The sequence below is a fragment of the Perca flavescens genome, chromosome 6, assembly GCF_004354835.1.
Source record: "Perca flavescens isolate YP-PL-M2 chromosome 6, PFLA_1.0, whole genome shotgun sequence".
In the NCBI taxonomy this organism is placed as follows: Eukaryota; Metazoa; Chordata; class Actinopteri; order Perciformes; family Percidae; genus Perca; species Perca flavescens.
This window is the reverse complement of record NC_041336.1, coordinates 18034082-18058080: the sequence shown is the minus strand read 5'-3', so window position 1 is coordinate 18058080 and position 23999 is coordinate 18034082. Positions and strand designations below refer to the sequence as shown.

The 23999-nt window shown below is 40.4% G+C and overlaps 3 protein-coding genes across 6 annotated transcripts; 1 reads left to right on the top strand and 2 right to left on the bottom strand.

Moving 5' to 3' along the window:
* Positions 1–1961: 1961 nt before the first annotated feature.
* On the bottom strand, positions 1962–4934 carry zgc:174888 (uncharacterized). Its single transcript, XM_028580680.1, has 5 exons — positions 4357–4934; positions 3900–4006; positions 3440–3511; positions 2988–3134; positions 1962–2724 (listed from the first exon to the last, which is right to left on the bottom strand). The coding sequence occupies exons 1-5, from the start codon at positions 4367–4369 to the stop codon at positions 2371–2373; spliced, it is 693 nt and encodes a 230-aa protein (XP_028436481.1). The 5' UTR covers positions 4370–4934; the 3' UTR covers positions 1962–2370.
* A 1872-nt stretch (positions 4935–6806) lies between these two features.
* flcn (folliculin) lies at positions 6807–12399 on the bottom strand. Of its 2 annotated transcripts, none has more exons than XM_028580404.1 (12): positions 11977–12399; positions 11602–11814; positions 11252–11410; positions 10926–11147; positions 10644–10810; positions 10449–10540; positions 9557–9720; positions 9191–9304; positions 7952–8075; positions 7700–7825; positions 7141–7243; positions 6807–7056 (listed from the first exon to the last, which is right to left on the bottom strand). In XM_028580404.1, the coding sequence occupies exons 2-12, from the start codon at positions 11812–11814 to the stop codon at positions 6849–6851; spliced, it is 1692 nt and encodes a 563-aa protein (XP_028436205.1). In that variant the 5' UTR covers positions 11977–12399; the 3' UTR covers positions 6807–6848. The 2 variants fall into 2 exon arrangements, with proteins under 2 accessions (XP_028436205.1, XP_028436206.1); XM_028580405.1 differs by having other exon boundaries at positions 11264–11410; positions 11977–12398.
* Positions 12230–19800, top strand: leng9 (leukocyte receptor cluster (LRC) member 9). 3 transcript variants are annotated; one of them, XM_028580402.1, is made up of 8 exons: positions 12230–12505; positions 12755–12907; positions 14643–14730; positions 15892–16016; positions 16114–16440; positions 16585–16822; positions 17434–17551; positions 17644–19800. In XM_028580402.1, exons 2-8 carry the CDS (start codon positions 12763–12765, stop codon positions 18307–18309), a joined length of 1707 nt encoding a protein of 568 aa, XP_028436203.1. In that variant the 5' UTR covers positions 12230–12505; positions 12755–12762; the 3' UTR covers positions 18310–19800. The 3 variants fall into 3 exon arrangements, with proteins under 3 accessions (XP_028436203.1, XP_028436202.1, XP_028436204.1); XM_028580401.1 differs by having other exon boundaries at positions 12231–12531; XM_028580403.1 differs by lacking the exon at positions 12230–12505 and adding an exon at positions 12533–12557.
* The last annotated feature ends 4199 nt before the right edge of the window (positions 19801–23999 follow it).

The following is a 23999-nucleotide window of genomic DNA, read 5'->3' as shown; positions in this document are numbered from 1 at the left end:
ACCCGGGACAGAATCTCCCACATGCTCTGAGTGAGTCAGGTTACTTATTTCAAGTAAATGCAACATGTGCGCGACCTGCAGCTACATAGGCTGGCACTGACACCTGGTTCAGTATAGCCCCTGTATTAATGAAAGAAAGATATTTAAAGCGTAAAACGTGGAAAAATGAATTTTGGGGGAAATTGGGGAATTTCCCCAATGACGGATTAATAAAGTATTTTACTTCGCATTCTTCTTAAGTAATAACAGGTAGCCTACTTGGAAACGTACAATGTGTCCACAGGCCAATTTAGATTTTTGTTTTTCTTCTTGCACTCTAACTCTTTGCAGTCTGCCCCTTCCAAATTCTGACTAAATTCAGTGGAAAAATGGGCAACGAAAACTCGGGATGCGAGCCAGAAGTCTGTTTCCATAGTGGCCAATAATGCTACATACCTCTGTATTTTGAATGATTATGAAACTACAAGGATCCTGTGACGACGATGGCGCACATTATTACATGCGTGGGTGTGTACAAGCAGGGGCATGTGCGAGCACCAAATTGTGGACTTTTTATTTGTCGTTGATAACTCTACAGAACTCACCTCTGGAGTCCTGTTGGATCCAGAGCGCATTCCTCCCTCATCTGCAACTCGTCTCTCAATTTTTATCAGTTACCAAATAGTTGTAAAGCATTTGCACACTGGGAATGACTTTTGAAAAGAGCCGGCAGTAGTAATAGTTGAGCTCACACGAATGTGGTCTTAACGCAACAATAACTGTCAGCAATAACTGTCATGTTGCTGGACTGCAAAATCATAAACAAAAGCTCATCTCTTTAAGCAGAATGGACAACAATATAAATATCTAGTGTTCTTACTGACAAACAGATATTTTACTTAAGCAACAGTAGCAATACCACAATGCAAAAATACCTTTACAAGTAGAGTCTGCATTCAAAATTATAGTGAAGTAAAAGTAATATATAATGCAGAAAAATGCTATGTGATTGTTACTAACTATTATAATTCTGTTAGTATTGATGATGCATTAATGTGTCAGCATTTTACTGTCCACATTTTACCAACCTTATAACTGTTGGGTTAATTCATTTATAACAATGAATCAAATCTGTAAAGTAACCATCAACTACAGCTGTCAGATAAATGTAGTGGGGTAAAAAGTAGAATATTTTCCTCTGAAATGTAATGGAGTAGAGGTATTAAGTAGCATACAATGTAAAGTATGTACAAGTACCTCAAAACTGTATGGTATTTGATTAAAGGTCCCATGGCATGAAAATTTCACTTTATGAGGTTTTTTAACATTAATATGAGTTCCCCCAGCCTGCCTATGGTCCCCCAGTGGCTAGAAATGGCACTATGTGTAAATTGAGCCCTGGGTATCCTGCTCTGCCTTTGAGAAAATGAAAGCTCAGATGGGCCGATCTGGAATCTTGCTCCTTATGAGGTCATAAGGAGCAAGGTTACCTCCCCTTTCTCTGCTTTGCCCGCCCAGAGAATTTGGCCCACCCATGAGAGAGAGAGAGAGACATCATGGCTTTCAAACGAACAACGTGGCAGTTGGTCAAGCCCCCCCTCTCCTCCTTAATAGAAATGGCACATCCTAAGGAAAGCTTATTGTGGGACTGGCTCTAGTGGCTGAATTTCAGGAAAGATACTTCAGATACAGTATTAGGGGAGCACTAGGGCCTATATAAAAGCATCCAAAGAGCACCATGTCATGGGACCTTTAAATGTACCTGGTTACTTTCCAACTTTCCATCAATGATGACAAACAGCAAAGACCACAATAAATATAGCTTACAATACTTGGGATATTATATCAAAAACTAACAATGTATATGTATATGTGTATATGTATATATGTGTATATATATATATATATATATATATATATATATATATATATATATATATATATATATACACACGTCTTTAATTTACAAATATGTACAAAAGTAAACGCCCATTGACTGTAATATCTTACATTTACACAACATTCATTGTAAACAGTGATAAATTCCACATCAATAGACGATGGCTTATGTGCATTGGCTTGCTCAGCATTTATCTCTGGTTATCATGAAGAGCATAGCTAGCTGGAGCTTGTGACTTACTTTAGAGAGGACGGCTATATGTTTATATCTGTAATATCAGTTGTTACAGAGCACTGTTGCACAGAGAATTTAGCTATGTGAACTAACTTTGGACATTAGATGCAACCGGTGCATGTCACTTAATATAATACATATTAAAAAAGCTTGCTGCATTGAAACACAAAGACACATATATAAGAAAACAAACATTCAGTGCCAGGAAATGTCTTGCATTTTGTGTGCATCATCAAAAAAAAGATCCTTTTTAGTAACTAAGGCAACAACCACCAGTAGAGTCTGAATAGCAAGGGGCTCCAAACAGAAGCAGAATATGATAGTGATGGAGGAGCAGCATTGGACGGAGGCTGTGTAATGTCTATCATCTTGTTAGACTGTCCTTCCTCCTCACTGCTGATAGCTCGAGTGGTCAAGAGTCTGGCCCTCGATGGCCCATAGTCCTTCCTCTCAACAGAGGGGGGCAAAGTGGGCAGGGTGCAGGTTTCAATCGAAGGTAAGCACCCGACATCAAGCCATCGAGTGAAAAGTTCTGACGTTAGCTTGAGGAGTTCTTCAGGAGAGGAAGATAATGTGGAGAATTGGGTCAGGTCCGTCTCCTCCTGGAACCTCTGAGACAAGGAAACAGGGAACAGATGAAGATTTCCAACAGAAGGAGAAGAAAAAAAGAGAAGCTTTCAAAGGCACATTCACAGGATCTTTAGAAGCACAACTCTTGTTAATGTACTTTTACATAAATTCAAGTTTGAAACAAAAAAATTAATATTTTGCACTAAGCAATCACATTTCAAATGACCAGTTATTTACCAGTATGTCCTTTTTGCATTCAAGTAATGTCTTTTAATGGTGAGATATATTTGAAAGGAAACCCTACCTCTGTATTTTTGTTCTTTTTTATAATTTTATCCAGTGTCTGCTTTAGATCGAGGATAAAGGAGTGATTTAGGTGCTCATCCCAGAGGTTACCAAGAAGAACATGCCAGGACTTCAGGAGCACTACTGCAGCAGGGAACACACAACACTGCAGGGAAAAGGTAGAGCAACACAACAACCCCAAAGTTAGGTTTAGTGTGCAAAACACGTGACAAATCACCGCAAGAACCACATCAATTGCTCAACTACATGCGAAACTTGAGGCCACATTATACGGCAGTCTTTTTTACAAGGCCTGTTATATAGTAATAGCTGTAGCTTAGGTAAAAGCTAATAATTATCCTGTTAAAGAAACCAAAAAGATGATGTGCAAACCTGAAAGACTGTAAAATGTACAACCCATTTATTGCATATCAAACCCCACTTCCTCTTTTTTTCTGATAAGCAACTCACCGGATCAGTGTCACAGAGCATGCTTTTTGTGTAGCGGTGCACTACATAGTAATCTTTAGGAAATACTGTCCGCTGGAAGGGAAAACAAAAGCAAAGAAAAAGATGAGAATACACCCACAGATGATGAAATGAGTTAGCATTTATGTGGTTACTATACTGAAATATATCGACTGAGTTTGACAAGAATGGTGTATTCATGTAGAAAACAACATAACTAACCGCTGACGTGAAACTACACACTCCCTTTGTAGAGCTACACATGGCAGTCATATACACTGTTTGTCTTCTGATAACGTTACAGCTCATCAGATAACAAGGCAGAGCTGAATATTCTCATTCATTCGAGTGAGATCTTCACCTTTGACCACCTTTTTAGACCAACTGAATTGACTGAAGGACACTTCAGAAAACCCCAAAGGATTACATAAAACAATAAACAAAGTCAATGTTTTTAACTTACAAATCCAGTCGGATTAGAGTCTATAGTCGTTTTAATGTTTTTCACACCTTCCAGGTCAAAGTCACATCCACCACATCGGACAGTCAACAGTGATAGCAACAGCAAAACTGTTAAAAGCATGAGTAAGAAGAAGAAGAGAGACAAAACACATTCAGATAATTGCTGGAAACTTTCTGTGGTTTTGTAGCTTGTTCAAACAGCATACCTACTAAAACGCATTACATCATTTCCTGCCTCTATTAGCTATTTCTGCAGAAAACATGAAACATGGCCAGTTGTTACAACAGTTCTACGTAATTGAATTAAGACACTGGAAATGCTATCATAACAATACAAAGTGACACAATAAATCAGTTCTGATTCACTCATTACTATATAACATAATAACCAGTTCCAAGTATTCCACTATTTTCCTACAAAAAAGAGCACTAACATGCAGTTAATGTTTGTTTCTCACCTTGCAGTGACATCCTTTTATCTTTCAAAGAATGGACACTTCTCCATTTCTCTTGTTGACAACAATCACTCTGCAGACGGGTTTCTGTGTCAGTCTGTGAAAGGCAAAGTTTCCTCTTCTGTGGTTTCTTGAGGTCTTTGACACAGAGTATGTTGCTGTGTCTTCTTCTTCACCACCGTTTGATATTTAGTCTTCTTGTTGACATCCCTTATACATTCCTTCCTTTTGAGTCCTTTTGGTACTTTCCAATAAATGCCTCATTTATCCTCTCATGCCATCCTGCTCTCTCACTTTGGATTTTCCCACTTAAGCCTGAATGGCTGGAGCCTTTTCCTATGAAAGCTTTTGTTTGTTCTTTTACTATATCTCTTTCCCTTTCTCCCTCTCACTACTGACCTAGAATCTTCCTCAACAGCCTAATTTGAACCACTCCTCTCTCCCTCGAAAATTGTTAATGGATAAAGCGGGAGAGACACTGGCCTCCTCTTCTCTCTCTCTCCGTCTGGCCACCGTGTATCCTCACTGCGCTCAAAGTGAAAGTGCTCTGCTGGATTGCTTGTCTGCTCCCTTTAAGTCTCGGCCCCTCCCACCACCACACGTTTTACCTCACTATTGACTGACCCGGCCCCCCCCTGCTCCCCACATTCCCTGACACCCACCCTCTTACCCCCAACCTCCCCCCTCCAAACCAGGCCCAAGGAGGCTTAGTCATGCAGTTGGAGCGTATGTTTTTCATTTGGACTCTCCCCCACACCTCTGTGCCTGTGGATCCCCTGGTTTTTATCTCTCCAGAGTCTGTGTGCAATATTATACTGTTTAATCCTCCTTTTTTTTTTTTTTTTTTTTTAAATACATCAAGAATCACATTCCCTGAAAAACAGGATTGCAACACCACATCGCAAGAACTTGCAAGTCATTCCATGTGTGACAGCTTTCTGTAGTAATTTCTGTCAAAATCGGTTGCACAGAGGTGGCTGGTGTGATTGTGACATCTAATATTGGGCACAGCTGTCATCATCCTGTCTGTAAAGTCCCCTCAGGTTGTGTGAAGTGTTGTGTTATTTTGGTTTTCTGTTAGATGTCATGAGAGGAGTTATTTACTAATGAAAAAGAAGGAAGTACAAAGTTGTTTCTTCATGTCAAAGAGAAATTGTTCTTCGGCGTGTCCTTTTTTTTTTTTTTTTTTTAACACAAGCCAAAGGAAGCAAGACAGTCCCATCTCTGTTAAGGGGAAAGGAAACTAGAGACACACTCCCAGAGGCATCATCAACTCAAAACCTCTTCACATATATTAAGTGTTTTAAAGACCGGTCTCCAGTCATTGTGCCGTCTTCCTGTTTCAGGCATCGCTTGCATATTGAGGGAGGTAAATATGTAACGAATTTGTGGAGCTGCTGCAAATTATGTTTGCACTTCTTCTTGCAAAATTAAATCCAGATTTGAGCTAGCCAGAGAAAAGCATAACAAATAAAAGGTAAAACTCTATTATGACACAGTAGCATACTAGCAATGTTGAGAAGTGGAAGTATATATATATATATATATATATATATATATATATATATTACAATATTTGTTACACAAAGAAAGCTAGTCAATCCTAATATGTACAAATTCACTTTTCCTTTTACATTGGACTACATCAGTCTGAATTACCTTTTTAACACAATCACTACATAGGTATGGGTCAAGAAAAAAAAAGCAAGCCCCCCCAATTTAAACAAAGCCGTATGTTGCTGAATTTTATTGACTGAAGTCTGCAAGCTTCAGCAAAGCTACAGGCTCAAGTAACTGTGGTATGAAAAACAATCTCAGCTTTTTAGTAGATCAGTGTGCGACTGGCTCATTAAGAAGCCAAACTCCTGCTGATGTGGTCGGTTGTACTGGAGCGAGGCCATGTTATGCAACCACTTTGTACATTTCAGGACACCAGAAAACATAAAAGTGTTGTCTTACACCACTTAAGGCTTGCTGGCTGACAGCCACTCAAACAAGTGAGTGGGAGCTGGCAGAGAAATGCTGCTCTCCAACTCACTCCCTTTTTATTCTTCCTGTTCACCACAAGATGGAGCCAATTTGTGAAATTAAGAAAAAGGATGTCAGAGTGACCGTTCATATTCATTTATTTCATTTTAAAACATCAGAAAAAGAGTAATCAAAGTGCAAAGTCCGTTTGTAATAAGTTAAACTTCACATGTTAGTATGAAGAGTTCTTCTACAATAATTCCCTTTGACAAACAAAAGCTGGATCAGGATCATAATCAGGGTTAGGAACAGTAGATTTCTCATCACTTAAAAAAAAACAATAATGGATGAGGCAAAGCATTTCTGCCATCCATTCAATATGCCTCTTTCGTTCCACTAAAAGTCCCAAACAGTTCACAAAACTGATGATGAAAGGATTCTTGCTTTCACTTTCCCTTCATTGGTAACCCCCCTTTCAGCTCCCTTTATATTAACCCCTCTACCCTCTACCTCCTCCTCCTTCTCTTTCACTGGCTGGGGCTCCTCTCCCCTCCCCGGACGGCCGTCATTAAATGACTCTTGTAGGTTTTGCTAAGTCCAGTCATCCAGAACTTGAGCAGCCTGACGTTGTCTTCCTCGCCCGGCCCTGTGGCGCCAAGAAGGGCCAGAACCTTCTGGGTGTCCTCCCTCCCTCGCCCGTCCACTTTAGAGAACTTGAACAGCACTTTGACTTTACTGGAAGAGAGAGAGAGAGAATCGGCTATGAGAATCTTACTTAAATCCAGGTGGTCTTAATGAGAGTGAATGGATTTTACTCACTTCATCCACTCTTCCTTCAAACACAGCAGGCAGTGAGACACAACGTCCACAGACAAGTTCTCATTAGACAGAGCCACCTCAAGCTTGTTCAATAATGTGGGACCTGGAAAAATAGGACAAAGATTATTTGACAGTTCATCGGTCATTATACTATGGCGCTACATCCTTTTTTATAGTGTTTCCTGCTAATTCAAATACCACCCAAGGACGTTGTGTTTTTGGTCCCTTTTGTCCATTATCTCAAAAACTGACTTGTTGACAGAACAGTTTTGAATGAAAGCTGGTAGAAAGACAGGCTGTGTGCCAAAGGACATATCAGTTTTTGATGAGGTTCCAGATCCAGATCCTTCGACATGTCTGAACATTTTCACATTCATGCCTGCTCCTACTTAAATGAAAAATAAATCTGGCCCACATAACCCAACACTAAGTGTATTTTGATGCAGATTCAGATCAAAAGTATTTTCTGTGATTAATTAAAATGAGTAAGTTTAAGTCAGCGCAAACAGTGGCAGCAAACATACAGTGACAATTTATGACTTCAGGTATGCCTACTCACCCCTGTCTGTGGGCTGTGTGTTGGCACTGCTGATAGTGAACTGATAATGGGAGGAGATATCATCTTCACACGCTGCTGAGATCTGACAGCTTCTCTCTAAACTGACATCCACCAGCACTGAAAACTCTTCAGGACAAACAAAAGAAAAGGTAAAGTCAACACAAGATAACCTGCATGTACAAGCCTACAACTTGTAACAGCAGTTCTCTCTGAGATTTCATACACTAATCTGTCACAGAGGCGCTCTTGTACCTGAGGAGCTGACGTGTGTTGGAATAGGCACATCTGGGCTGAGACCCAGAAAGTTGCATTTGTAGGCCTCCTCATACTGACCACTGTATGGCACAGAACGCACACAGCCTACTGGGAGCAAAGACTGATGGGAAACAGGACAGAGATTCAGATTATGACCATGGTTTGCTAAGTAAACATGTTAATGGAAAAGCTCTCCCACTCAGTTATTCTGGCCAATAGGCCTTTTTCACACAACAGGATTAGGATTTTTTTTCCGAACACCCAAAGCAGGCAGCACCGATTCACCCTCAGTGGTTTCTTTGACATGAGAATACTTTGAATGAGTACGTAGTTCCATCCACAGTTGACTAGGCAGTCCTTAATGTGGCTCAGGACACAAACTTGCACACACTGCTAAAAGAAATGTGTCATAAACCACATGGTCATAAAACACCTCCGAATGTGGTCTGAGTGATAGGATCTCAATGCATCTTCAATGCGTCCTGGGTGCATTCCACTTGTGATCGGATCACTCAGATCAGATTTTAATACCAGGTGGAAATGGACTCAGACATACAAACACCTGGCAAAGTACTCAAAACGGACACACACACACACACACACACACACACACACACACACACACACACACACACACACACACACACACACACACACACACACACACACACACACACACACACACACACACGGCTAGTTATTACAATCAAATATCTTCAGAATGATCGTCTAATGAAAACAGTTACATGCACTGTCTCGTTTGTGTATCTTGCATAGAAAGGTCAGGGAAGCGTGTTCAGGCAAGGGCAATTTCAAGGTGTGTAATGGTGGGTAAATAATAACATGTCTTCAGGCAAGAATTGGAAATTAGAAAAAAAGGGTTATGGAGTAAATGCTCAATAATGTCTTTGTGGAGAAATAACTGAAACCCAATTCAGTACAATCAGTTTATATGACATTGAATATGCTTATGTAAGAAAATATTCAATTTCTTTTCTTAAATCATCACATTTCACTAGTACTTTTCAACCTTAACAGCATGAAACATAAATGTTTGGTGTTAAATGATTGTAAGAGTTACAAATGTGTTATACTACACTGTATTTAACTTACACTATGGGTCAACTAACGAGGACCCTCACAGGTGTTATCACACCAAATTCATATTTACAAACATCATAATAACACCGTCCCTGCTAACGAGGCAGAAAGGGATGCAGCAGTAGAGTAAACTACCTTGAGCACCGTGAAAGCTGACTGGATGAGCCCGGGGTCAGCGCCTCTCCATATGACCTGATTTCCCATGAGCACGTGCCACACTAGCTGACGAAACTCAGCAGCCCCAAGGACCTGCAGAACAAATCAGACTGTAATGTACAACAGCTCACAGATACATTATGAGAGCTAATGTAAAAATGTGAATTAACTTCTTTAATAGTATTTTACTAAAATGTATTAGATTAATGCCATACAACTATAACTGTGTTTGTAATGCTCTCCCAAGTGGAAGGTTGAAGAAACAATACAATTAAGCTTTTTTTTTTATTAGTTTTCTATTTTCTACACAACACAATGACAAGCTGAAAAAGTACCTAGGTTTACCTGTCTCAAATGCCTCAGGGACCTACATTTTGGGCCAGGTAATTCATTTAATTTTGCATCATCACACAGGAAGTTGAGGCCCAGCTCACTCTCTGATTGGTGCCGCTGTGACATAGAACTGCCTCCTTCTGCTCCCTCCCAGCAGCTCATTTCCTCCTCTTGTTCTTTTGGAAACAGAGAATGACATAAAAACAAAAATAGCGATGATCAAATGTTTTCAAGCCAATTACCAGTGCAGGGCAAATTTCACAATTTACATGAGCTGGTTATTAGTCACACTCCATATATAGAGTGTAATGTGCTATTTCCAAACTAAAATCATCACTGTACGGTCTCAAAAAGAACACTACAAAAAGAAAAGAAACTTAAAAAAAACATTCGTACTGCTTCAATATTGATAATGGAATTATTTTTCCTTTTCATGACTTGGAGTTGGAAACTGTGATTTGGATAAATGCTAAAGATAAAAAGTGTACAATAATAAAAAACAGGAACAGGGTATTAAAATTCCACAACATAAGAGCCGCGCTGTTCTCGGGAATAGCTCTGTAAATCTTTTAATCACTTTCTAAATCTTGACTAATAACTGTGTAAACACTTTCTGGAAAGGGAGACAGTGTATTTGAGTACACTGGCTCAGTGAATTTTTCTGGTGAATCATACTTTACCGGAGACTTTTCAGACTGATGATAAAACCATTGCAGATTGTGTAAACACATGACATCTGCTGATATCATCCTCCAGCAAGAGGCCAAACTTGTCCGCAAGGCGAGCATTGCCATGCCAAGTTTTATGTCACTGGACAATTTCATCAGGCTTGAACATATGTTAGATGGGTAAACACAAAAGTTTAGTTAAAATCCTCCTGTTTGATTAAGGACAATGTGACTACCTGTCTGTCTCTCTAAAAGCACCAGTGTGTCCTCAGTAGGCGCTCCCTCCAGCAGCTTCTCTGTCAGGCGACAACCACATGCCTTCAGCAGCCTGAAGAAATTGTGAAAACATGAATCCACATATCAAGGTGAGTCATTACAGACAAACCACAGCTTGTATGTCACAGAGTAGGGCTGACACTATATCAACTCACCAGCTGAACGAGGAGTGCAGGCTGGCCCAGAGGTTGGGATGCTGGGTAAGAGAAGTTAGTGATCGGGCTGCGTTGCCACTCCTTTGGTGTGGGAAAACTGCAGGAGAGAATACACTATTCATCCTCACAGCTCGCTGGGGACAAACTCCTTGTTCGTTGTCAAACACCTGATGGAGAGAGCAAGACATTAGGTGCCCTTATAGATACTTGTGGAATAAGTCTTCATATTTCTATTTGAGTAATCAAAATTAAAGGCATGTTGTGTCCGTGTGTGCACCCCACCTTGAGGGCTGTGCTTTGCAGGCTCTGTATAGTGAGTCTAAGGTGGCGTAACAGGAAAGGCCAGGAGTTGATGAGGTAGATCCTGTCCATTGCTACCATGACAATACTGTACCAGCGCTGGAAGCCCCTAGCCAGGCTGTCTTTGATAAAGAAGGTGTGCGAGAACACAAAACCGTGTTGCTCATCTCCAAAGAAAATTGGTCCTTCGCGGCCGGGACACACCTGATGTAACAGACAGAGAGAAAATAGGTAGAAGTATATGTGGCGACAGAAGTTTATCTAGTGTATGAGATGTGTGACTCACACACACATACATGCACACGTACATCGCTGTTTACCTCACAGCTGAGGCTGCGTACGCAGGCCTGACGGACCACGCTGAATAGCTGTGGCTGTCTGGGATGCTGGTGGCTCAGGAAGCGAATGCCTGTTTCATCGTCAATGCTCACAAAGCCTGGGTGAGATGCAGGAAGAGATCGACATCCCTACGACGCAAGAAGAAGAGGAAAATTTGTACTCTGAGATAGTGACAGGACTATGGACTCACCTCGACCAGAAGTTATAGCCATCGTGTTATCATGTAGAAGACAGGTAGGGAGAAGGGTGGTGCTGTTCAAATGGAGGCAAGTTTTTTTTAAATGAGCTCATGGTGAGTTGACAGTTGCTCTGCGCTCACCTCACACATTTCTCCCCTCTGTGTGGCCGAGCTGTTGGCCCTCATTGTCAGCCCTTCACCTTCCCGGTCACCATCTCGGTCCCTGTCCCCCGGCACTGGGGCACCTGTATGGGATGAAGGGGATGGGGATGGAGGGTGCAGTGCCTCGGTACAAAACAACGTTCGAGGGCCATGGAGCTCACAGAAGTGACAGAGAGCGACCAGAGCATTCATCTGAAAGGGAGATTACAAGTTTTGGAAATGTTTATTGTGCTAAATATGTTTTCCGTGATATGAGCAATAAAAAGCAGAACATAACATTTGTTTCTGGTCAGTCACTGACATTACTAGATTACACTAGGGTTAAGACATTGTCATTACAGCGAATCGTCTTACCTTTAGCACAGAGCCAATTTCAAGAAATGACTGGTGCTCAATGCTACTTCACAAAGAGACATTCATTGGTCGCAACGTCCATAAAACCCAAAAGCATATTAAAATAGTGATATTAACTAACTCAATTCTTGATTTAGTCCGTTTTGCAAAACTCCATGATTCTCAGTGTCTCATATGTAGGGTTTCTACACTTTTCTTCTTCTGTTTTTCTTCTGTGCGGCAAGGCAACAACAGATCCTGTCACATGATGCAGAGTCACGCGCTCGAGCACAAATGACGAATGCCAGTTTTAGCTGCGCGAACGTTATTGCAATTTTAACTGTTGAAGCGAAAATGTCTCGAGTATTTTTAAAGCGATACGAAAGTCAGCAAACAACAGATGTATTTGAGAATTTCAGGCTTTACATAATGTTTCCACAGAGGCATTTGTCGACGAAAGACATCTTAAAACTACATTTCCCATGATGACTGTGCGATAACCAACTCAGGGTCAAAGTGCGATAAAAAGTCAGAATCGTTTGCTCCTTCGGTTAGTATGTCAACAATATTTCCCAGGTGATTTTTAAAGACGTGTTCATGTTGTATGTGTATTTTCTAAATATGACGATTATTTCTGTGGGAGTTGTTGGGTTGAAATGTTTTTAGGACGCTGACCAACCACTTCCGCATTAGCTGAGTTTTCCAGTTTTAGGAGTGCCATTCTGCCAGGTCAAACAAGTAGCGTATAGCAGCAAACACCACAGTGAAACAGCAGACGTTTTGTCTTTTTTAATCACAGATTTGAGCATGGCTTCAGACGGGTTAGGAGTGCCATCGTTTCCAACAGAGGACCCGAGAGATGATGGGACCCACCTGACAGACACACCCAGTCCAGAGGCAGGGGTCCCCGCTGACCCTCACTCTGGCACAGACACCCTAAAAGTCCCAGCAGGTAAATAAACCTGTATATCAGGGTAGTAACTGTTTGGTGTTTGTTAAATGGGTCTCTGAAGGCCAACTAACTTCATTTGAGACATTATATAGCTATAGGTTAGCCCAAATAATGTATCATAGCAATCAATCAAATCATTGTATTTGTCACACCCAAATCCAGTATCCAATACAATTCCAGTGAAATGTAATCCTGTCTCATTCAACTTAAGTATCCTAGACTTTTTCTTGCAACACTTAGTGGAAATATGACTGAAATCTTAATCTTTACCAAGTGATCAACTCTGGAATCCAATTACCCCATCTGTGACACAGTTCTGTGTTACTGTGAGCAGTTGATTTCTGGTAAGTTCGTGGTCATGCTCTCATTTTGCCTGAGCCCCTCTCATTGGAAAGCGGAGCTGAATAAGTTAGCTGACAATTGTAATGAAATCCAACATTTTCATTTCATGCCGGGCAGCTCTGCTTGAAATGGGCCAGAGGATTAGGAAGTGAGTCACGAGCCGTAAGTTTTGGCTCTGGCCTCCAAGTCCAGTATGAGACAAAGATTTATTATCTGCTTCTCCTCCCTTACTTGTATGACTAGGCTCAAATACAGAGAATCTTTCCAAGGAATAAAGAATTTCATAAGTAATATTTTACCCAGTCACTTCCAATCTGTTTTACTGATATATTATGTCCGGAAGCAGCTGAAAGACTGCTATAAGTTTGCTCACATTCTCTGATGACCTGCGCAACCTATGCCAGACAGTGTTATCTCAGTGGGTAGGAAGCTTATACCGTTAATAGTTAAGGGATTTGGGGCGTGAGTCACATCCAGTTTTCCTATCTGGAAATAGCATTGCAGGGTGTGTGGTATGTGTTTGAGTTTAAGTTTACAGCCATTCCCAACTACTTGGCTGACATTTGAGTCTTCTGGGTCAAGTCATTGCCACCTGTTACATGACTTTTTTTCCAGTCATGTAACTGTCATCCACTGATTAAGAGATTAATCACTCATTTAGTTATCAATTTTAATATCAGACCTGCTTAAGATAAGGATCAGAAGGAATTTAGTAAAAGAGTTTCAAAATTGAGGGCAGGTGATTATTAGCGATCATATTTCCTGTTGCTGTACATTAAACATCTATGTGTGATCTGGCACACATAAACATTTCTCACTGACATAGAGGCTCATATTAGGAGACACAACTCAACCATGTATTAAAAACACATACAAATACCAAACAAATACCTAATTTCCTGCTCTAAGTATGACTTTCTCATATTACTGTATAATAATATATTTTCATTTATCCAGCCTGCTGGCTTAAGTAAACAGTTTAATCTGAGAACATCCTGCTGTTATAGATATTTTCAGTGTTGTACTTTCCTGTGTACCTGTATCCTTTCTTTTCAACGTCACTGCCTGGGTCTTTTTCAGCCTGCGGGGGCCCTCAAGCTGTTGATTAGGGAAGGTTGGGTCATCATGTTTGTTTACTCTTTACCTGAGAAAGACCCTCGACATATTGGTGCAGAATTAATATGGCACAAAGACTATAGGCTGCTGGAGTTAAATGGGATTACTTTGTGCAAAATCTGCGTTCCTATTTTGCCATTTCTTTAATTAAATGTAAATCAGAACCCATATTGGGAGGCCGCTCACCTTTATTACAGGCTGTCATTACAGTTTGATTACACATCTGTCCCACTTCCTTTTACTCTGTACTTTATCTCTGTCACTTTATCATTGACAGAGTCAGCAGAACAGACTGGAGTCAACATTTGCCAATTTTTCCTGAAGGGAAAGTGTCATTTTGGCCACAGATGTCGTTTCTCTCACAGGTCAGCTCGCTTTACCTTTTCAGCAAACTCACCAACACGATAAAGGATGACTTTTCCTTAGAGCTGGGCAATGTATCAATATTATATTGATATCATGATATGAGACTAGATATCGTCTTAGATTTTGGATATTGAATATCGTAATATGGGATATATGGTAATATGGCATTTGAACTTACCAGACTGTTCTAGCTATTCTATTATTTGCCTTTAACCACTTTAGCCATTATATCCACATTACAGATGACTATCTAAAATATCACTGTGAAAATGTTTTGTAAAAGCACCAATTGTCAACTCTATTTATCAATATTGTCGCAATATTGATATCGAGGTACTGTATCTGGTCAAAAATATTGTGATGTATTCTCCATATTGCCCAGCCCTACTTTTCATTTTGTACTTTGATTCTTCACATATGTAAATCATTTATTTTTAGTAACTGCAACACTAAATAGGTTTGCAAATTATTGTAGCACCAAGGTGGCTAGCATTAAATAGATTGCTGCCTGAATGTTGTGAATATGATCAGGGCAATTTTAGTATAAGTGATGGTGGACAAAATCCAAGGTCCTCATTCTATGTGAAAATTTACGTTTGCAACAATTTAATAATAATAATTTATAATATTTTTTTTTAATAACTACAACACAAAGCGGTTGAAAATCATTGTAGCACAACTTCTAGAATTAAATGATTGATGGCTGTCTGAATGCCATTTCCTGCTCGATGGTGTTTCTTGCCCCCAACTGCTCCTTCTAGGCAGCGCTGCGACCGCTGCCTTCAAGGCACTTAACCCTAACCATAACCCTAACCATAACCCTAACCATAACCATAACCATAACCATAACCATAACCAGTGCCTCCCAACTTGGGGGCAAAAAAAACACAGATAAACCCATTTCCTTATTGCTAAACTCTATCTGCAAAGTGTCTTTTTGAAAGTTAAAAAGTGTATTGTGTGTATTTGTTATTTTTATTGGTCAATCATTGCTCATATTGCACATCACGACTACAGTAATATATGGGTGCTGTTTAAAGTTCAGCATGCTACATGAAGGTTAATCCGTGTCAAATGGAGTTAAGACTAAGAGCATTTTTTTCCATCTTCACATGAACCTTCTGACATTTTTTTCCACTCTTGTTGCTCTGTTGTCTTAGTAACACATCAATAGCTGATTCAGGGGCTGTCTCATCTGACCAGAGTGACAAACAAGATGGAGAAAGGATGGAAAAACACAAAAACAAAGTGAACAAAGCAACAAAGCCAAAATATGAGGCAAAAGGTCACTCCACATGTCCTCTGATAATGACAACATGAGGCCACTTTTTCTGTAGATTAATGTGTTTTAACACTTTTATTTATACCTTATTCTCCCGCAGAGGTGAACAAAAAGCCTCGCATGCGCACAGCAGATGACGTTATCTCTCGGATCCTGTGGGACCCATCTGCGGATGGATCAGAATTTATAGTGGGCTATGTGGATCGCTTCCTTGGTGTGCTGGAGCGTCCCTTCAATGACTTCAACTGGGACACTGACCCCTGCGACTGTGATTACTCTTCTGAGCTGGCCCTGCCCAGACACAGGATCCAGTACTTCACTTACAGAGGGCACCGCGTCTGGGACCGCCACAGCAGGACTGACAGGGTGTTTGGCTCCACCGGTCAATCTCTGGCTCCCCCCTTTGGAGAGGAGGAGGAAGTAAAGGGTAAGAGTGGACCCTTTATTGCTACCCCACCTTACATACAACAAGATACAAACTGACGTACACGAAATTTACAAACGTCTGTACTACTCTACAGAATTCACACTGACGAAATCTAACTATTTGTTTGACATGAAATTAACACAGAAGGCCAAGACAGACTTATAACAACAGAAGATCAGCCACCTGCTGTCCGTGGGCAGGAAGAGAGTGAAACAGATGAGTGTACTCCTACTAAGAACACACATCTGGAGGAAGAGAAGCAGAGTGAGATGAATACTCGCACCCCTGACTCAACACAACCTGCTCCAAAGTTTAAAGGAAACACTTCTCCGGAACAACTGGAATCACAAGAAACATGTGTTTTGGAGGAGGCTGCAATGAGGTTGGTCTGGTGTTCATGTTCATTCTTTATTTATTTAAATTGAACTGATAACAGATAACTCCTGTACACAACAAAATAGCATTTTTACTGTCTACATTTTGTATACTCAGCCTCTATACTCTATTTGTTCAATGCAAAATGCCAACTTAGTCAAAGTGAAACGGAATTTAGATCATCTTTAGCTTTCGCAATGTGATGTAAAAAAATAGAGCTGCAATGATTAGTTTATGGACAGCAAACGGTTCTGCAACTATTTTGATAATCAAATAATACATTAAGAATAATAATTTCTTTGTCATAGATGATAGTAAATTGAATACATTTGGGTTTTGGACTGTTGGTTGGACAAAACAATACATTTGAAGATGTTAAAATACTTTTTTATTTTATTTGTATTATTACTATTTTACATTCATTACATATGATTGGTATATGACAACAGATAACTAAGCAATCAACACAATGGCATAAGATTACAACTTGGATTTTACTGTGTTTCTAAGACATAACATTTTACATTTAGGAAATTGTATGTTTTGTTACTTGGAAAGCAATCTTGCAATACACTCTCCTCCCTTTTGAGTAATTGTACTCACATATATTGATTTTAGACCTACGGCTTCAACAAACCAAATGTCCTTATCCCAAAAAGAGGGCACAAGCATAAAAAAGGAGGGTGCGGAAGAGACTGAATGGCAAGAAAGCTGGGAAAATAATGAAGATGCTTCGGTTTGTACAGCACAGTTCATCCTGAAATACCTTATTATCCAACTATTACAGTTCAGGTTTAACAGTGATGCTCTGCTCTCTACTATACACAGAGTTACCTCGGAGCCATGAACATCAGCCAGAATCCGTCAACACCTCTGGAGCAGAGAGAGGAGAAGCGTGGTGTTGGTCGCCCCCCTAAAAAACGACCCACGCACTTCATCACCTTCAAGGCCAACACTCCTGCTATCCTCTCCTGTTTCCAGCAGCTGAAGGAGGAGCTCACCTCCCTTCTGCCCTCCTCTGCCCCTCACTGGCAGACCGCCCCCAGCCTCCATGTCACCATGTGCCTCCTGAATTTGCCCGGCCCAGCTGAGGTAGCCGCTGCTGGGGAGATCCTGCGACGGTTTGCCCATTTGGATCGTAACCCTCCGGTGTCTCTGACCTTCCCTGTGAGGCTGAAACATTTCAATGGGAAGGTGCTGTTCCTGAGCCCCCAGCCACAGCTTCACCTCCAGCAGCTCAACAGTGGCCTGCTGGAGGCCTACAGGGAAGAGGGCTTTCTCCACAAGGACTCCTACAATCCGCGCTACCACCTCACACTGGCCAAGGTAGAAGGCATTGAGGGAGACAGGATTTTTGAAGGGGTGGGGGACCTAAAGGTGGGCAAGGGTTTAAATTTTGGCCGTCTGCCAGTAAACACCTTACATCTTTGTGCCATGGGAGTTTCCAAAGTAGATGGTTTTTATCAGACCGTGTGCACAGTAACTCTTCGATAATAGAAGAGTGGGCCATTTCACATGCACACACTACAGTACATATAAGGAAGTTAATACAATGGGTGCAATACCTCTGAGATTTGCACTAGCCATGTGGCCTCTGTTTTTAACTTACTTCAGATAAGATGCACTTTTAAAGATAACCGGGTTATATAAAGGCCTAAAGGGAGTAAAATGAACTTAGCACATCAACAAAGCTATGTTTAATTATAGTAAAACCATATTAAGATGCAAAGTCCACTACACTTCTATTGTAGTCTATTCTGTAGTCTCATCTATTTTCCTTAATGAATGCAATTTAATCTGTTAACGACATACGTTATGTCCTATTGATATTTCAAGATGAGAAATGAATGTACACACAGAATAATGATACAGGGGATTTATAATGCAAGCTGATATAATACACCCAGAGCTTGCTCAAAGCACACTTTGCCTGCCTGAACAGAAGAATATAAAGACTAAAAACAGATATGCATCTTTTCATATTCATTGTACTTTGTGTCTGTTTTTCATGTTACAATGCAAAGTTGAATCAGTCTTTTTATTTGTTGGCTTTAGTTGATTAAAATTATACTATTACACTATTAAGCCCACAAGTGCCAAATAAAACATCTTTCAACATTAGAACTAAAATGATAAGTCAATTAATCGATCAGTGGGTTAACAGAAAATTACTTGGAAACCATTTTGATTTATTTAATTGAAGTCAAGCAAAATTTCCAAAATGCCCTAGTTCTAGCTTCTCTATTCTCCATTGACATGCTGATGCCGCTGTACTTGGCGTGATGTTGTAGTAACATCAACATTTTTGTTTGACTGAAGACATCACCTTTTCTTTACAATTTTCTAAAATTGTATTGATCAAAATTAATCATTTAATTGAGAGACTAATCAGATTCATTGCTATACACAATAATAACATTAGTTGCAGCCGTAGTCAAAATGGAACCCACAGTATGAATCATGAAGAACTGTACTGTACATAGTTCATAGTCAAATCTGCCTTCAGGCCATGAAGGGGACAAATGGAAATAGTTGCGAAGGGTTTTCAATTAGCTTTGAGTCATTAAACTCACAGGATGCAGAGTAAAATAGGTACTTTCTTAAAACATAACATGACTTAAGTCAAAAGCAGTTTTCTTTCCCTCTAATTATTCTCTGGTGGGCAAAATAAGGTGTTCAGGGCCAACTTCTTGCTTTACTTTGATATTGACTGTTTTACCACTACACAGACAGGACATATGCACCTGCCATAAAGGCTTATGTTATGTATGAGGCATAAATAGTTTATGAGGGGAAAATCTGATGTTTTCTTTACTGAAATGAATTAACCAAAGTAGTTTTACTCTGCAACCTATAATATATATTTGTGAATATTGTATGGATGGTGTTCTACAAGAACGATGACTTTGTACGCCTTTTACAATGAATTATAACCACTTGATTGTGACATTAAAGGACATTAAATATTGAATTGGTTATTTTAAATCCTGTGAGTGGTGATATTTTATCGGTGCAGTGATGGATGGCCTGGATGGGGTACTGTTGCTGTAGTTTAACATAGAGACACATGGAGAACGCTTCCTGAACAACTCTTGCATACATAATATAATTTTGTCTTCTTTCACACACACACACACACACACATACACTATACATAAGCTATATGAGTCAGTGAGTATGCTCTCTGGGTCTCTACTGTTTGCTCTCTCATTCGCATTATCTCCCTGCCTCCCTTCCCCCACTCTTTTTCAGTGACACAGAAAAACTAACGCCGCCCCCTCCCTCTTTGCTCATTCGCTTCTGCCCCCCTTTCTCCAATGGCAGACAAACACCATACTCTTTTTACCATTTTTTTTTTACCATTCTATCTCCAAAGGATTTCTCAGTCAAATCACCCATAGAGCATCTTTATCAGCATGCTCTCATCACTTCTATTATGTTCTCTGCGTTCTTGTCACTGAATCAGTGTTGATGCTACTCTGCAGCCTCCACTGAAAGCTGGTTTTGCCTAAAAAATACATTGCATGTCGCTTTCCACCCCTCTCTATTCATTGTTCACTACATCTCTCACCCTCCCTCCTCTTTCTCTCAGCATCACTCCCTGGGAACCCACTTTTTGTTTCTCCACAGTATTTTGTGTTGCCTGCATCTCCCCCTCCCCATATTATTCTATGTGTGCTTATTCGCTTCTCTTACTCTAATTCTATGCGCATCTCTACCTCACATTAGCTCTCGAGACATTGCAGCCTTAACAGTGCTTTCATAGGCAAGAGTTCACTATCTTGCATCCAACATGGGAGTGGATTTTTTTTAAACATCTCCTTTCACTATTATTTAGCGCACACAGTTGGCTGCATTTCTACTCTTTCAGTAATCTGGTCAGGGTTCAGTGTGGTAGTCTGGACGGAGATTGGTCAGGTTGATGGGAGTGTGCATGAATGTTTGGTGGGGGTCGGCATTAGAAGTGCGCCTCAGTATTAAGTGAGTGAGGGGTTAGACCCTGCTAATCCCTGTTAACAGATTAATTATCTTTGGGCAATATCGTGTTGCTGCCGTGTTGAGAAGTCACTTGGGCGTTAAGCTATGATGGGCTACAATGCAACGATAAAGGGTCCCTTAGGGGTGTCTCCTCAATCTTAATCCCTCTCTCTCTCTCTCTCTCTCTCTCTCTCTCTCTGTCTCTCTCTCTCTCTCTCTCTGTCTCTCTCGCTCACTTGCTCTCACTGAGAGCTCCTCTCATCCATCAACACAAGCACCTCTCCACTGTCACCAGACAACCCTACAATTATTGTCTATTTAATATTTCAATAACTGCAAGAATTATTGGCAAATTTGTCCCCATTTTCACATATTCTTGGCACATCTCCAAGCCTTTTTTTCAGGATGATGTTTTTTCAAGAGCATCAAGCGTTGAAGGCTGGCAGTATACCTCTTTGAGTGGGTAAATATTTTACGGACACCAGCGAAGAGAAGAGGAGAGGAGAGGAGAGACAACCTCCCGACACAACCGAGAGAGGTAAGAGACTGTTCTCTCTCTCTCTCCTGTCGATTATGGCTTAATTGTTGATATGGAGGAAAAGATCAATCACCAAGTGAAATATGATATATATGCACATTACACCACATCACAATATATTGCTGATTTGGATCCCTGTTTATCTTGGATGTTCATGAAACCAGTACACCATATTGCCTAAATGGATTCATTCTTATCTTTTCAACTATCTCACCTAATGGATGAATCTTCTCCTATTTGTAGAATAAGATGCTGTAATGGTTCAATTGCATCCAATTATTCTCCACCCAGTAATAGTTTAATGTGTCTCGTATTTCCTCTAAACGCTTTTTGGACTATCTGTTTCAATCTGCAATATAATGTGTTAATAATGTAATGCATTTTGTTCTGCATTGGTTTGTCAGTTTGGTCACAAGTGTAGAAGCATTTTGTCACCATCAACTTGTCATGCTGGACTCTCGCACACATCAAAGCACTGATTCGCTCTGACTTACTGACTATGAGCTGCACTCACTTACCTTCGGTCAGCTGCACTCCCTTTGAAGGTTCATTGTTGCAGAGCTGAGCATTCATTTTATAGATAAATGTAAAGTGGAAATTGAATTTTAATTGAGAATATTCTTCTTCTCCTTGTCGCTTCACGTCAGTAGATAAAGATAAACTTTGCAACCTTCATAAAGATGTTAAATTTCTCCTGGCCGATGGAGTGTGTCGTGAGACTGTAATGCTTTCTCATAAATTACACTCGTTAAGGTTGTTGTTGAGAGGCTGTTAGATGACCACTCAGGCTCTAATGTGAATTATAAAAGATTTTATGAGGCAAATTGGAAATGTGCATCATTTCATCAGCACAAGGACCACATTAATTGTAACTTCTGCTCAAGAGAGTTGTATTGTCATAAAAAGATGAAGGTGGAGATGAATTTTATGTGCTAAAGATGATCCTAAATTCAGCTGACAGAGATGCCTCAGCCTTGTTCTCATTAGCTGCCTCACAAAATGGCCCTTTTCTTTACATTCAGACATCATGGAGTCTCATATCACGCAAGTGATTTCATTCTCTGTGTAGTCTGAGCTCCGTGCAGACTGAAGGCAACAGAATTATTCGCCTGTTTTTTTCTTCTTCTTTTTCTTAAGAGCTCACGGTTGGGTGAGAGTGTTCGCCATCCCTCTCCTCGTCTCTCCCTTTTTTTCTTTTCCTCTCCACCGACTGAACTCAAAATCACATTTATGTGGCTTCAGTTATGCAATGGTAACAGGCATGATAACAAGCTGGCAGGAGACATCACATCAAATTGAGGCTTCCTATCTGTGACAACTGCTGAGTAACTGCTGCTCCAGAGGACTGTGACCTCCCCCCCCCCACCACCCCATCAGCACCTCATTAGGTTGCCTCAATAACTATCTGGGTTGCGGGAGAATCCAACCTGAACTTTGACCTCATGTCTGTATTTCTTCTTTATACATCTTGAATTAATTTAGTGTGAGAAGTGATATCACAGTAAGACAGATAACCTGCTGCCATGCTGGTGATTCATATTTCTTTATCTTTAATTGTTTGATAAAGGGGGGTTTTATGGTGCATTCTAGCTTTTATCTGCCACACACCTGTGAAAATCATTAGTGCAATATTGTCATCCATCAAAGGATATGCTTTTCTATATTGACCCACATTATTGGTGTTGGTGGTCACAGGTAGAATGATTCTCCTTTGATTGTGGAATTATTCCCCCACTTGATTATTATGCCTCTTAAAAAGCTTTTATTGTCTCCAAGTCTGATAAATGCACCTCATAGACCTGCCCCACAGCTCCTATACAACATCTGATCTAATGAACTCACTCAAGATAAATGGTCATGAAGGAATGCATAACTATAACAGCACACAGTCTGTTTACACTGCTGATGTGCGTTGGATGGATGCAGCATGTGTGAACCATTATGTTCAGCGTCATTTTAATAAGGGAAATGGAGTTTGGCAATGATTTGATTTATGACAGTTGGGCTGCTGGAACCATTAAGGTGAACAGGCTTATTGTAATGGGCTTACTGCAGCCCTGTCTGGCCTATGAGCAAACTTGTTCTGAGCCATAAACGCCCAAAATCTGAATAGGAAATTGTCTGGCATTGAATGTGACATGTGGCAAAATCTAAACTTTTTTCATCAGGCACAGTATTTATTATGCATGAATCAATAGAGACAGTAAAAAGCCTCAGCAGGGCTGATTGAGAGTTGTATTGAATAAATAACAGCTGCATTAAAAGACAGTAAAGGCCTTTAATTCAGAATCTATCTGACGTTACTGTTGTCTGTAATATCAGCATTGAGCGGAGCTGTATAACCCTTTGTATTTAAGAATCAGTGCTGTTGTTGTGAACGCTTCTCTCTGTGCTCTCCTCTCTTGAGCTGTTTTAAAATGCTCCTTTCTTAAACAGTAAAGCTCTGATGGTCTCTTAATCTGGGAAGCCAATATCAGAGGCCAACCAGGCTCTCGTCTCGCCCTCTGTTCCCCCTCTGCTCTGTCATTGTAATGAGGATTCCAGTGTATGTTTTGGCTAAACGGATTTACCCCTTGTATTTACCCTACTTTCTCCCCCTTGGCCAGCTTTAGTAAGCAGTGGTTGATGATGCAGTCAAATATATCATTATTTGTTTAATGGTCCTCTT

Coding starts and splice junctions, on each gene's coding strand:
- zgc:174888 (XM_028580680.1), bottom strand. Junction 3,512..3,899: donor ACTCTAATCCGACTGGATTT/GTAAGTTAAAAA, acceptor TTTCCCTTCCAG/CGGACAGTATTTCCTAAAGA. Junction 2,725..2,987: donor AAAAGAACAAAAATACAGAG/GTAGGGTTTCCT, acceptor TCCTTGTCTCAG/AGGTTCCAGGAGGAGACGGA.
- flcn (XM_028580404.1), bottom strand. CDS start 11,814: ATGAATGCTCTGGTCGCTCTCTGTCACTTCTGTGAGCTCCATGGCCCT. Junction 11,148..11,251: donor GCTGTGAGGTAAACAGCGAT/GTACGTGTGCAT, acceptor CTGTTACATCAG/GTGTGTCCCGGCCGCGAAGG. Junction 10,541..10,643: donor CTGCACTCCTCGTTCAGCTG/GTGAGTTGATAT, acceptor CAATTTCTTCAG/GCTGCTGAAGGCATGTGGTT.
- leng9 (XM_028580402.1), top strand. CDS start 12,763: ATGGCTTCAGACGGGTTAGGAGTGCCATCGTTTCCAACAGAGGACCCG. Junction 16,017..16,113: donor GCCAAAATATGAGGCAAAAG/GTCACTCCACAT, acceptor ATTCTCCCGCAG/AGGTGAACAAAAAGCCTCGC. Junction 17,552..17,643: donor AAAATAATGAAGATGCTTCG/GTTTGTACAGCA, acceptor TACTATACACAG/AGTTACCTCGGAGCCATGAA.